This window comes from Protopterus annectens, chromosome 4.part0, assembly GCF_019279795.1.
Source record: "Protopterus annectens isolate FY-2018-M chromosome 4.part0, PAN1.0, whole genome shotgun sequence".
Lineage (NCBI taxonomy): Eukaryota > Metazoa > Chordata > Ceratodontiformes > Protopteridae > Protopterus > Protopterus annectens.
In genome coordinates this window covers 870,372,088-870,386,519 of record NC_056733.1, presented here as the reverse complement: position 1 = coordinate 870,386,519, position 14,432 = coordinate 870,372,088, and the positions used below count along the sequence as shown (strand labels likewise).

At 41.6% G+C, this 14,432-nt stretch overlaps 1 protein-coding gene across 2 annotated transcripts in view; it reads left to right on the top strand.

Moving 5' to 3' along the window:
- The window catches only part of UPB1 (beta-ureidopropionase 1), a 1,115,631-nt gene that overhangs the window by 281,893 nt on the left and 819,306 nt on the right, over positions 1-14,432 (top strand). For both annotated transcript variants that reach the window (XM_044068825.1, XM_044068826.1), the window contains exon 5: positions 10,020-10,181. In XM_044068825.1, the coding sequence (XP_043924760.1) occupies positions 10,020-10,181 (162 nt within the window). The remainder of the gene's footprint in view (positions 1-10,019; positions 10,182-14,432) is intronic.

The following is a 14,432-nucleotide window of genomic DNA, read 5'->3' as shown; positions in this document are numbered from 1 at the left end:
TCAGTATGCTGTACATTTTCGTAACAAAGAATATGATGTTGCTGCTGTAACATTTTGTTTTTTCATGTCATGCAGTTTGTCTCTAGTTTGATTCTCTGACTCTTTTTATATTGGAACTGTTGTGCATCTCCCTGTCACTGGTAAAGTATGTATTGTTCTATACCTGTCATATGCTTGATAAGTATGTACTGCTCAGAATTTCTCACTCTTCTGTATCACAATGCTTTCTCCAAAATTGTTAAATTGTATGTATTAGCATTTGTGTATAATTCATATATATTATTCAGTATAATGTATATCGTTGTTTTATTCTCCTATGTGCTGTTTCATAAATGTGGAGCTTTTCTCCCCAGGCCTCGACTGAAAAAGGACCTTTGTCCTTTCGGACGTTCCTGGTAACCAAATGTAAAATAAATAAATAAAATAAATGTATTCATTCATTCTTGATACTTGCCTTTTTCAGTTTAGCATCACGGAGACGCAGACTCTATCCAAACAGTCAGTGTGCATGAAGACACAGAGAAACAAATCATGAAATGGATGCTGATCTATCACAGGATGGGCATAAACACTACGCATAGTTTGAAGGCCCAACATTTCTGTTATGTCAGTGAATGAGCCATCATGTATTATATAATCCAGATAACATGGTTTGCAGACATTCATTTTTAATTTTTAGTTCGCACAATTGTTTGTATATTCACAATTTTCCCTATAAAAATGCAGAATGGTATTTTTTGTGTTTCGCATGTAGAAAAACATCTGATATTGTACCCATTGTGGTTTGCTGTTATTCCACACATCCTTTCACTGAAGTGCTGCTCACTATATTGTTTGTTTTGTGAGTATACCACGTTTCCAGAAAGGTCTGAAAGGTTTAAGCTTCCATTTGTGCTTTAGGAGAGGCATTGTAAAGTCATTAACTATTCTCTGGGTATAAAACTAAGTATTACTTTTGAACTTAGAGCAAACTAGTTATTGTTATTAGTGCTTCTAGCTTCTGTGTAGATGGTCACTTCTGATAGTTTGACATGTTGAAGTATTAATGCCCAACTAAGGCTCCTGAAGGAAAGCATTATTTTTAACATGCTCTCGGGCACCACTGTCACAACATCGGCCCCAAAGAATATATGGTGAACTCTTTTAGAACTTAGGAATGGAATCTGAGAATGCAGTGAACAAATATAAGGCATTTCTTATGAGAAGGATGGGGAAAGTGAAATAAGCAGGGGGTTAAGCACGATCTGTGTCATACTCATTACACAGGGAAAGGCACACTGTTTGAGTCACTGAGCCTTTATATACTGTCTTATGTCATTTTATGTAAGGCTTTTCTTGTAAGGTTAGTGAACTGTACCCTAGGATAACCCCTGGGCATTCATCTTCATGCTTCTGTTGTGTCTGAACTTGTCCTACTCTTTGCTACCACCTGTTGAATAGACTGTGCACCGATGTTGACCCTTACCCTCTTTATCCCAGTTAATTGTTTCATTGCATATTACCTGATGTTGCAAATCGACTTACAAAGGGTACACACTGGTATAACTTTTTTCACATTCACACAGGAGGTGAGTATTAGAAATTATGCTTTATATTATGACAGCTGTGACATGATTATGTGTTTAAGTGGTAAATGTTTGAAATCAGTGGGCTAGCATAGTGAATCATTGAAACAGATTAACTTATATGTTGAGCAGGACCTGAAAGTCTTATGCTGAGCACCATAAATTATCAGAATGAGCTTTGCATCTCTTGTCCAGCACCCAGATTGGTTTTGTTTCCTTTCCTTATAAGTTTCTTTCCGTATATGAATTTTGATTTCTGTAAACAAGTGACATTCATTGGCAAGTTCCTTATGTTTTTATTTATTTAACACTTGTTTACTGGGAAAGTCTGACTGGGACCAAGACCATTTTCAGCAGAGGTGCAAGGAGAAACTCTCCACCCTACTCATACCTCCAGATGTTTCTGTGGGATCTGCTATAGCTAATATTGCCTGTTCGTATTTATATCAGTAATTGAAGAAAAAAACATGCTGCATATAGGTTCATAGGTGTGTACTAGGCTAATGGTCCTGGGGCCTTTACAAGCCTAGGCCATAGAAGTGCCCTGGCATTGTGCCGCCCGTCGTCAGTTCCCAGTGCCTCTATCAAGTAGAGCCACTGGAGTGATCCCCAGGGTGAACTTTTTATTACCCATCCACTCATCAAGATTTCGCTTGAAGAGGGCTTGTGAGGTGCTCTCCTTGACATGTATGGGAAGTCTATTCCAGAGCATGGGTAGTCTGTGTCCCTCCAGCATGATGTTCTTCGTGTTTCACTGTTGCAGTCATCACACTTGGGTTATTTGCCTGCAGGTAGCCCTCAGTGGGCTTGAATACCAGAGTCTTAGTATTTCTGCATCAGATGCTGTCGCTTCTTCCATGACGTCAGGTTGTCAGGGGTATAGAACAGGCAGCTGATGCCATCACATCAGTCTTTCTTGCCGAGGAGCCCGAAGCAGAAGCAGTTCACAAGTGCCGGTCGGCTGCTACCTGAAATTTTCGGTTTTGAGTTTGTAATCCTGAAGTCTTCTAAAGCTAAGTACCCTTTTTTCTTGCTCTAACCGATGTCAGAAAAAGGTAACAATTGTCTTGCCTGTGGAAAGCAAATACCTCACAGAGATTTTCATTCTTACTGCATCACCTGTTTAGGCCCAGACCACGACGTCCTTCGCTGTCGGTTTTGTGCCTTGTTTAACGCCCGAACCATCCGTCGTCGGGCTATCTTTGTCGCTAAATTCTTATGCTCCCGTTCTCCGTATTCTGAAATGGCTTCGGTAAGCCATCCGACTACCGATCTTCTGAAAAACCTGGATGTCCATTACTCAGGGCCGATGGGTCCTAAACATTGTATCCCAGGGGTACAAATTCTACTTCCATTCACTGTCAACCTCAAGTGGATTTCCAGACCTTCCTCCAAACCAGTGGGCAGAGGCTCAAAAGCAAGTACTTTCCCTGCTCAATATCAGAGCTATTCAACCTGTTCCACTAGAACAAAGGGGTCAGGGTTTCTACTCCAGACCTTTCCTGGTGCCCAGAAAAGAGGGCTCTTGGCACCCAATCCTGGATTTATCAAGTCTCAACACCTTTCTGGTGGTCCTAAAATTCAAGATGCTTACCCTGCAACAGCTTCTCTCTATGCTAGCCAAGGATGCCTGGTTAGTCACTCTAGGCTTAAAAGAAACTTATCTGCACATCCCCATAAGGGAGTCATGCAGAAAATATCAACGTTTCAGGGCAGGCTCTATGCACTATCAGTTCTCTGCACTTCCCTTTGGCTTATCTACTATGCCCAGAGTATTCACAAAGTGCTTGGCTCCAACTATTGCATACTGCAGGCAGAGAAATATCCAAATTTTCTCATACTTGGACGACTGCCTGATTCAGGCTGACAGTCAGGAATTGCTACTTTAGCACCTGGCGTTTGTAAAAAAGCCTTCTCACTTCATTGGGTTACACCATCAATGAAAAGATATCACAAATGGTCTCCAGGCAAAAGATTGTATTCCTGGGAGCAAGCTTGGACACAACTTCCCAGATGGCATTTCTTACTTCAGAAAAACAGATCTATCTGACAAACTACTTCAAACAAATGGCCACCAGAACCCAGCTATCTGCAAGGAAAATACTGCAAGCCCTAGAGTTCATGGCCTCATGTATTCTGCTAATTCCATATGCAAGACTGCATATGAGGAAACTTCAGTGCTACTTAAAAAGTCTTTGGTGCCAACATTCTCAGGACCTGGAAACAGTCATTCCTATCGTACCTTGTCTAAGGGCAGAGTTCCTTTGGTGGGCAGAAGCATGCAACCACAATAAGGGACTGTTTTTACTCAACCCCTCGTTGCCCAAACCCTGACAACAGACGAAACAGGCTATGCATGAACGGCTCACATGGCAGGCAAATGCATTCAGGGCCACTGGAGCCCAGGACAGGTTCTCCTGCAGATCAATCAAAAAGAGATGCTAGCCGTACAGAATGCTCTGACAACCTTCAAACACCTAATCCTTCCAAGTCAACTGCTTATAAAAACAGACAACACCACAGTTATGTGGTACATAAACAAGCAGGGGGGAACCCATTCTTACCCACTATGCAGGTTAGCCATGGACCTGTTGAACACAGCTTTGAGCAACCAAGTGCATCTACAAGCTCAATTTCTGCCAGGCAAATAAAATTCACTGGCAGACGACTTAAGCAGAAATCTTGAAGCCAGAAGGCCTAGTACTAGGAAATCCTATGCTGAAAAGTGGAAAAGATATTGTTCTTGGAATCAGTCTCAATGGAAGGACACAGCAATGCCCTCCTTACCTCTAATCCTGGATTACCTAGCAGAGCTACTCCACAGAGGCCTATCCTTCTCCTCCATTAAGATTCATACCTCTGCCATCTCAGCTCATTATAATACTGAGCCACCTCTTTTTTCTCATCCTCTCATCAAACAGTTCCTGAGAGGGGCTAACAACTTAAGGCCCCCTAGGAGAGCACCCACCCCTGCCTGGGACCTTAACTTTGTACTGGAAAAGCTCACGCTTCCTGATTTTGAACCTGCTGCCTCTCTTGGAAGACAGCCTTGCTTTTAGCCATAACTTCAGCAAGAAGAGTGTCTATGTTACAGGAAATAATGGCTGTGGAACCCTTCATTATTTTCCATGCTGACAGGGTTTCCCTCAGGACTAACCCGTCCTTTATGCCTAAGGTGGTGTCCAATGTGGCTTTAAACCAATCCATCCATTTGCCAACCTTCTTCCCTAATCCTCAGAATACAGGGGAAAAGATCCTGCACTCCTTGGACGTGCACAGATAGCTCAGGTTCTACCTTGACAGGACTAAGCCTTTCAGAAAATCTGACCAGCTCCTAGTCAGCTTTGCTACAGGGGCAGAGGGTAAGGCCATTTCAAAACAAACCATTTCCAAATGGATAGCACACTGCATCCATTTCTGCTACAAGTACCATGGAAAACCTACCCCACAGGGGATCAAACCACATTCCAGTAGGGCTACTTCCACCTCTACAGTATTTCTGAGTGGAGTCCCTACCAGGGACATTCTGGAAGCTGCAACCTGGAGTTCTATACACACCTTTACCAAGCATTACCACCTACCTATCATTTCTAAATCCAGGGCTGAATTTGATACAGCAGTCTTGCAAGGCCTACTAGCCAGCCCTAACCCTTCTTGACTGCCTCCACCCTTCCTCAGCTTTGGGAATCAACCCAAGTGTGATGACTGCAACAGTGAAACACGAAGAACATAGTACAGTTGTGTACACTTACCATAAATGTAGATGCTTGAGTGTATTCACTGTTGCAGTCCTGGTTTCCCTCCCTCCAACCCCCTGGTTTTCTTTATCTTTCAACCTCTCCTCTCTATGGCCATTCCTAATGGCATTGGTATTTACTTTTTACTGGTGGTGTTCCCCACCATATACTAGCTCCATATTTGGGGGCTCCTGACATTTGGGGCAAGAAAAACTGATGTAATGACATCGGCTGTCTGTTTTATACCCCTGACGATCTGACGTCATGGAAGAAGCAACAGCATCCGACGCAGAAATATTAAGACTCTGGTATTCTGGCCGACTGAGGGCTACCTGCAGGCAGATAACCCAAGTGTGATGACTGCAACAGTGAATACACTCGAACATCTACATTTATGGTAAGTGTACACAACTGTACTTTCTGTTGATTGTGGTAATGAGGTTGAGATCTCTGGAGGGATTGAAATTTCTTTAGATGTAGCATTTCTAACAGAGCTGGGTCAGACATGACTTTGTAAGTCAAGCAGAGATCGCCTCTTAGTAGGTGATATGAGACAGAGAATAGCTGGAGTTTTTTGAGTCTGTCCATGTAGGACATGTGTTTAAGGCCTAGGATCCTCTTCCTGAGGTACTTTTGTGGCCTCTCCAACTGTTGTAGGTGTTTAGTGAGGCACATGCCAAATGGGGCATTATACTCTATGATTGGTCTAATGAGGGAAGAGTAGAGAGAAATGATGACCTCTTTCTTCCTGGATGCAAAACCCTTGGTAATGAGATGTGCCACATAGAAGAACTTTCTGACCACAGTGGCAATGTGGTGGTCGAAGGAGAGGTTGTTGTCATCCTGTGTCCCCAGATCTCTTATAACACCTTCAGTGTTCAGTGGGCTACCATCGATGTGGTAATTAGCGGGAACTGAGGTTTTCCCAAAGGGGATGACTACGTATTTTTTGGCATTAAGCTTAAGGTCATGATTTCGACACCAGTCATTGGTTTCAGTGAGGCCTTTCTGTAGGATTTCTGCATCACTTGGGGAGCTAATAATGGCTCCCAGCTTGCAGTTGTCTGCGAATTTGGTCAGCCAGAGTCCCTCCGTGTTGGCCTGGACTTCTGAGAAGTAGATGCCAAGCAGGAGAGGACCCAGGACCGATCCCTGTGGGAGTCCACTCGTGACTGGTCGACAGTCTGACTTGGATTCCGCTACTTTCACACTGTGGGTTCTATGTGTGAGCCAATTTGCAACCCACCTAACAATATAGGGGTTGATGCCTAATTTGCTGAGTTTATCAATAATTCCTGAGTGAGGAATGGTATCAAAGACCTTGGCCAGATCGAGGTAGGCTGTATGAACTGCCTTACCTTCATCCACTGCTCTGGTGAATGACTCAAAGAAGTCAACCAGGTTGAGCAGGCATGATCTCTCTTTCACAAAACCAAATTGCATGGGTTCTAGAGTTTGGAGATTCCCTATATCGTTGTTAATTAGGTCCATGATGATGTACTCCATAGCCTTACATATCAGACTTGTCAGGCTAATAAAGTGATAATTTCCAGGGTTTGTAGTCACTCCCCCTTTATGGAGAGGCATAACTGTAGCAGTACACCATTCAGTAGGACAAAGCCTGAGGTGAGGCTGTGAGTGAACAGAGTGTAGAGATGTAGAGGAAGTTCACTTTGTAATTCATGTAGAACACAGCCAGGGATATTGTCGGGTCCCGTGGAAACTGTATTCTTGGCCTTAGACAATGCTGCTTTAACCTGTGTTGCAGTAATGTTGGGTGCCTGGCATTCTTCCGGTATTGAGATTGGTCTTTTAGGGAAGGAGAGAAGGGTAAAGTTGGCACTGAATCTGTCGGCCAGTATGTTGGCAATATCTGTTGGCTCTTGACCCAACATTTACAGCCCTTATTAAAGGTAGTTAGAGCAAGAATTCAGGATACGACTCAATTTATTAGAATAATATCTGATTCTCAGTAGGAGACAGATTGGCTGTTGTGCACATTAGATGTCATGGCACTGTATGCCAGTATCCCTCACTGGGCTGGTTTAGAAGCTATTAAGTATTGGTTGGAAAAAGTGGACATTTATCCAGTGGGCTTTAACAAATTGCTAATATGCATGGCAGAAAATGTGTTAACTAAAAATGTTTTACATTTTCAAGGAGACTCTTATTGGCAGGTTCAAGGAAGGGGTATGGGGACATCTTTTGCCCCCATATGTGCCGATTTGTTTATGGGGTACTTGGAGGATTTGCTCATTTATGACAGCGCACATAATATTTTTTTGCCCAAAATAGATATCTGGAGAAGATATCTTGATGAGTGTTTGTTAATTTGGTGTGGTGATGAGGCATATTTATTGGATTTCGTTCAATACCTGAACGAAAACAAGTGGGGAATTGAATTTACTCTTAATATTGATTTACAACAGATACATTTTTTGGATGTCACAGTTACTAGAAACAATGACAATACATTGTCATCTAAGATATTTCGTAAATATCCTCAATATAATAATTTGTTGCATGCCACTAGTCTTCATCCATGCCATGTTATTGAGAATATACCAAAGGCACAGTTCTTACGAGTCAAAAGAGTTTGTTCTGCAGCAGAAAGTTATGAGTATTTTGAGGATGATCTCATTAAGAGATTTCTTATTAGGGGATATCAATACAGTAGTATTATGTCAGCTAGAAAGTGGGTGACAGGTCGAGATAGGTCTGATATATTGAAATATCATGGGAAAAGGTGTGGTGATGAAAATACTATTAGGTTTGTTACCACTTATGGGAGGAATGTTAACATCATTGAGGACACTATTAATCAAAATTGGAATATTTTGTTGGCCAATGAAGAACTGTCCAGTCTTCGTCCAGAAAAATGCCAATTTTCTTATCGGAGAGGGTGGATGCTGGGCTCTTATTTTTACCATTATAAGTGGGGTAATAAAGGCCGGAGTATAGAACAACAGCTTACTTTGATGGGGAAGAAATTGATTGGATCATTTCCATGTGGGCATTGTTCTTTCTGTAGACATATGTTAAAGACTAAACAATTCTCCAGTAAAAACACTAGTAGAGTTTATGATATTGGGTTTTTTGCAAACTGTGGATTAGATTGGCTGATATATTTAGCCACATGTTCATGTTCTGCCTTCTATGTAGGGTAGACTTCGAGATCTTTGCGTACTCGTATGTCTGAACATCTAAGTGACATTCGGAACAAACGCACATCAAACGCCCTATATAAACATACTCTTAAACATATTAATGTTAAATTTCATTTCACGATTATTGATAAAATCTGGGGGGACAGGACAAATAAGTCAGGGTGGCATGTAATGTTAAATAAAAAAGAGAAGGGTTGGATCATTAGGATTGGGGGTTTATTTTCTCCAGGGCTCAATGACCATTTGTAAAAAAATTGTGTTGAAATACAGTTTTGATTCTAATGGTTGCTGTTGCTTTAAATGCTAATTTATTAGGGTATAAATGACAGTGATTTATGCTTTTATTTGTATCACTAAGGAAGGCAAAGGTGCCGAAACCGGTCTGATTTTACGGTGTTGCCACAATAAAGAAGGTTTGACTTACTCATGTGGTGCTGGCTTTTGCTTTTTTTTTTCAGTATAGGAGGTACCATTGTGCAGTAACTCAAGAGTAAATATCGGTATTGCCATGGAGATCCTTGATATAACTATAGAAGGCTTTGTGGTTGTTTTTAGTGTCTGCTGCAATTCTGCCTTCACAGCTGGCTTTGGAGGTTTTGATGAGGGATCTCAGCTTTTTGTTGAGGTTAATAAGGGAGTTTTTCCAGTCTTGGGACTTCATCTTTTTCTGCAACAGCTTCTGTATAAACTTTCTGTTTAAACTTTAATTCATGTTGTAACATACATGATGGGCAACACAGCTACACTGATATTTGACCTCTGTCTAGTGCAGCTAAAGAGATATTAAAAGCTTTTCATATATTTATTTTTAGTCATAATTTTCATATTTCTCCAAATATCTTAACAACCGAGCAATACAGACAAGAGTTGCTTAGACTTGTATGAAAGGTCACAGTTGGGCGAACAAGTTTCTGCTGTCAGTATAATTGTAGTATGAGTGATTACTCAGGCACTACATGTTTACAAAAATCACAAAAAAATTATTATTTACTGTGTTTATTGTTAGATATAAAAGCTTGAATAATCATATAATCTAATGCATACTACCAGTGTAAAGGTTGGCTTCTGCTTAACTCTTTGCTGTTTACACTTCTTTACAGTTATGAGCATTTGTTTAATATGTGAGAGTATAACTTGATTTTGTCAAAAAGGCTGCAAACAACCACTGAAAAATTTAAGAGCACAAACTTCCAGAACTCCATTACCAAAGATGTTTGATCTGCCTCATAAAAAGTAAAATCTATCCAAGATAGTTTTACCTACAATTCATTCCATTCAGGTCATTCAGGTTTCTCTTGTTTTCACAGGGGGTCTGGATTGTATGTTGGAGTTTTGCACTGAAATGTTGGATTCTCCAGCAACATTCTGGTGAATTATTATGTTGTTGGAGACGGACATTATCTTCCTTGGACTCAAGTTCTAGAATGCATAGCACATTATAGTTAATGACTGTTTGCATCCATTACACAGGGGTAAAAATAGAATTTTCTGCATTTAAAGTGAATGACCGCATTCACAATTTTGTTTATATTTCCTTTATTTCTTTCCAGCTTGCTAAAATGTACAACATGGTGGTAGTGTCCCCAATCTTGGAGAGAGATTCTGCACATGGAGACATTCTTTGGAATACTGCTGTAGTAATTTCAAATTCTGGTAATATTATCGGGAAAAGCAGGAAGAATCATATTCCAAGGATTGGAGATTTCAATGAGGTGAGGTTCTGAAGCTGTTTTACTCATGTCTTAGAATGTATTGGTAGATGACAGATAGTCTGTTTCACACTATAGTAGTGTGCAGGTGTGCATAGCTGCAGTTTCTAAACTCCAGAAACAGGAGTTTGATTTCCATTAATGGTTTATATTAAATTACAGAGTTTTTGAAGCCTGATAGCATTCTTACACTTGTTACATTTTTTTTGGGGGGTGCAGATTTATGTGATGGAGGATTTTAACACAAAAACAGTGCTAGCCCCACCTCAGCACAGAACTCAGCTGGGTAACAAACCAGATGAGCTTAAGTCATACAGAGCTTATTACACTTTGTCTTCATTAGTACACATATCCTGAAGCCAGGCCTCACTATACTGTTACCATGGCTGCTACTATCTTCCAGACAGGTCGCAGTGCAGAGTACGGATGGTTATTCAGTCCTGTTGATGAATCAGGTTTAATAAAGATCCACAAAAGATGTTATCTTACTATGAGATTTTGCAGTCTAAAAGTTAGGTAAAGGATGCGGGAGCACTGCCTTCTGCATGGAAGAATGTGAGTTGCTTTGCTGGCCCTGTGAAATGTTTCTTGAGCTCAACCCATCTGGCCTGTTTAATTCAACTGAAGATGTTTCAGGTTAATGAATCATATACCTAACTCTAGTTTATGGGTTTATTGTTAAATACTAAGCTATCAGTCTAAAGATTATTACAAACCTAACCAATAACCAGAGGTCAGAATCAGACCCTGTACCTTGTATCTGTGAGCTAGTTTGGGATATTGGATTGCCCATCCTGAGTGAGGAAGGTTCCCAGATCTACTGTACTGGACACCAACTTGTGGTGGGTTGAACGTGCTGCAGAACAAATAGCCAGTAGGAAAGCTCTGTAGGCCTGAATTTTATGTGTAGCATTGCAGCTGGGGGTGTGGAGCTTGGCAGCCGTGCAGGGCAGGACTAGGACATATAAATAACCCCAGACAGTTGTTTTGGTAGGTAGGATGGAGGGATGTAATGACCTATTGAAAATACACAGGGTTAGGTAGTTAGGTTGGGGAAGGACCAGAAGCAAAGAAAAAGCCTTCCTGTACTTTGTCACCATGTGTACTGATGTCTTACAGTCAGGCATCACTACACTGCACTGCATCACCGTGAATACTGCTGTTTTCCAGAACTGACTGCAGTGTGTCACCATTGGTTCTTTAGTGCACTGTGCCACCTTGGATGCTGCCAGTCTACATCCTTGCCTTGTAACGCTACGTGAAGTGTCCTAACTCCTATACCATGTGCCACAGTTCCTTATGGTACTAGGTGGAGTGCCTTAACCTTTGTATTACTTGCCACAGTGCTTTGTGGCAAGGACATCAAGTGTCTTAACCTGTATTCTACATGCCACTATGCGTTGTGATGCTACATGAAGTGCTGTAATCACTGTACTGTGTGCCAGACTACCTTGCCACACTGCCTGGAGTGCCCTAATACTTGTACTAAGTGCCACTATGCCTTTTGCTATTACATGGAATGCTGTAACTCGTGTGCTCTGTACTGGAGTGCCTTATGACACTACATAGAATGTCTTAAAGCCTGTACTACATACCACAGTGCCTTTCTTTAAACAGAAAGTAGACTGTCTTAACTATTGTACTATGCGCCACAGTGCCTTTCTTTAGACAGAATGTGGACTGTCTTAACTACTGTACTGTGTGTCGCAGTGCCTTATGATACTAGATGGAGTGTTGTAATCTATATACTATAAGTCGCAGTATGCATGGTACTGCATGAAGTGTTCAAACTCTTGTGCTACATGCCATAGTGCCTTGTGACACTACATGAAGCACACTGACCACAGTACTATGAGTCATAGTGCTTTCTAACACTATGTTGCATGTCCTAATCCCTCTCCTACTTGCCACACTGCCTTGTGATACTGTATGGAGAGCCCTAACACCTGTACTATGTGATACAGCATCTTGTAACACTACATGTGGTGTCCTTGTTCCTGTAATGTGTGCCACGGTACCTTGTGACACCACAAGGAATGCCTTAACCATTGTACTACATGCAGTAGTGCCTTGTGACACTACACAGAGTGTCATAGCCACTGTACTATATGCTTCAGCACCATGTAACGTTACATGGAATGTTCTAACCCCTATAATACATGCCAGGGTACCACTTAGCACCACACAATGTCCTAACCTGTGTACTATGTGCCACAAAGTCTTATGACACCACACAGTGTGCCACAGTGCTTTATGTCATGATATGGAGTGCCATAATTCCTGTACCCTGTGCCACAGTCCCTTTGACACTACACAGAATGCCCTAACCCTTGTACTATATGCAGCTGGGCCTTGTGACACTACATGGAGTGTCCTGATTCCCGTACTAAATGCCATAGTGCCTTTTGACACTACATGCAATGTCCTAACCATTGTACTACCTGATGCAGAGCCTTGTGATATTACATGAAATGTACTCCTGTACTACACTGTATGCCTTGTGATTATAGATGAAGTGTTCTACCATATGTACTGCATGCTATGGTGCCTTATGACACTAGATAAAGTGCCCTGATCCCTGTACAGCATGTCAGAGGGCCTTGAGACCTTACATTGAATATCCTAATACTGGTAGTATATACCAGATTGCCTTGTGGCACCACACAGAGCATCCTAACCTTTGTACTGCATACCACTTGTGACACTAGATGGTGCATCCATATCTATTTATTTCATGCTGCAGTGTCTTGTGACACTACATGGAGTGTCCTAGCCCATGTACTACATGGCACCATACATTGTGACACTACAAAGAGTGTCGTAACCTTGTAGTAAGTGTCACATTGTCTTGCCTTTAAATATTACATGGGATGTTCTAACCCATATACTACATTCTGCAGTGCCCTGTAATACTACATGGAGTGTCCTAATCCCTGTACTATGTACCACAGTGCCTTACTGCATGCCACAGTGCTTGTGAGACTACTTGAAATGCTCACTGTGCTGCAAGCCATAATGTCTTGTAATAGTATAAGGAGTATCCTAACCCATATAATATATGCCATAATGTGTAATGACACTACATGGATTGCTCAGACTCTTTATTACATGCCTTAGTGCCTTGTGACACTATATAGCATATCATATTCCCTCGGCTAAGTGCTACAGAGCCTTGAAATACTGAATGGGGTGCCCTAATCCCTGAGCTACATGCCACAGTGCCTTGTGACACTACATGAAGTGTCCCAGCCTGTGTTCTATGTACCACAGTGTTTTGTGTCTCTACATGTAGTGACCTAATCATGTACTGAATGTGGTAGTGACTTGTGATAATACATAGAATTTCCTAACCTCTGTATTACTTGGCAAACTGCCTTGTACACTAACTCTAGTGTCATAACCCCTGTACTACATGCTGTAATGCCGGGTCTGTATTATATGTTCGAAGTCTGAAAACTTTGAATCTCATGATCGACTCCATATGAGCGAAGTTTCCAAACATCAAACATAAAATATAAACAAACTAAAAATAAAAAAAACTACCTGAATGCTCTATGCAGGGGGGGAAGCCATCCTGCACCCCCCACACCCCCCCCGCTACTTAAATATACCAACCCCGAGATCACACTACATTGAAGTGAAGGGAAATATTCCCTTCAGCAATCTCCGTTGAAACATTCGATGTTTGAAAACTTTGATGTCGATCATATGAGATTCGAAGTTTTCAAACTTCGAACTTACAATGTAGACCCTGTTGTGCATTGTGATTCTGGATGAAGTGTCATATGTGTTACATGTCATAGTGCCATGTGACACTACTTGGAGTGTCATAACCTGTGCAGCACATGACACAGTGCCTTGTGACACTAGATGGGATGTCCTAACCCTTCACTATATGCCACAGTGCCTTGTGATGCTACATGGCATGTCCGAATCTCAATGATATAGGTTCATAGGTTAGTACTAAGCTAACTTCCCTTGTGAGCCATTGTAAGCCTAGCCAATTGTCCCTTGTGAGACTCAAACCCTGCACCTTGTGTTTGTAAGGCAAACACCTTAACCATTAGGCCACCCTCCCAACCCAAATATCTGCTGCAGTACCTTGTGGTACTACTCAGAATGTTCTGATCACTGTATTACATGCTGTAGTGCCTTGTGATTCCGGTTGGCATTCCTTATGTATTCCATGCCACAGTGCTTTGTGACACTATATGGAGTGTCATAACCTGTGTAGTACATGACACAGTACCTTGT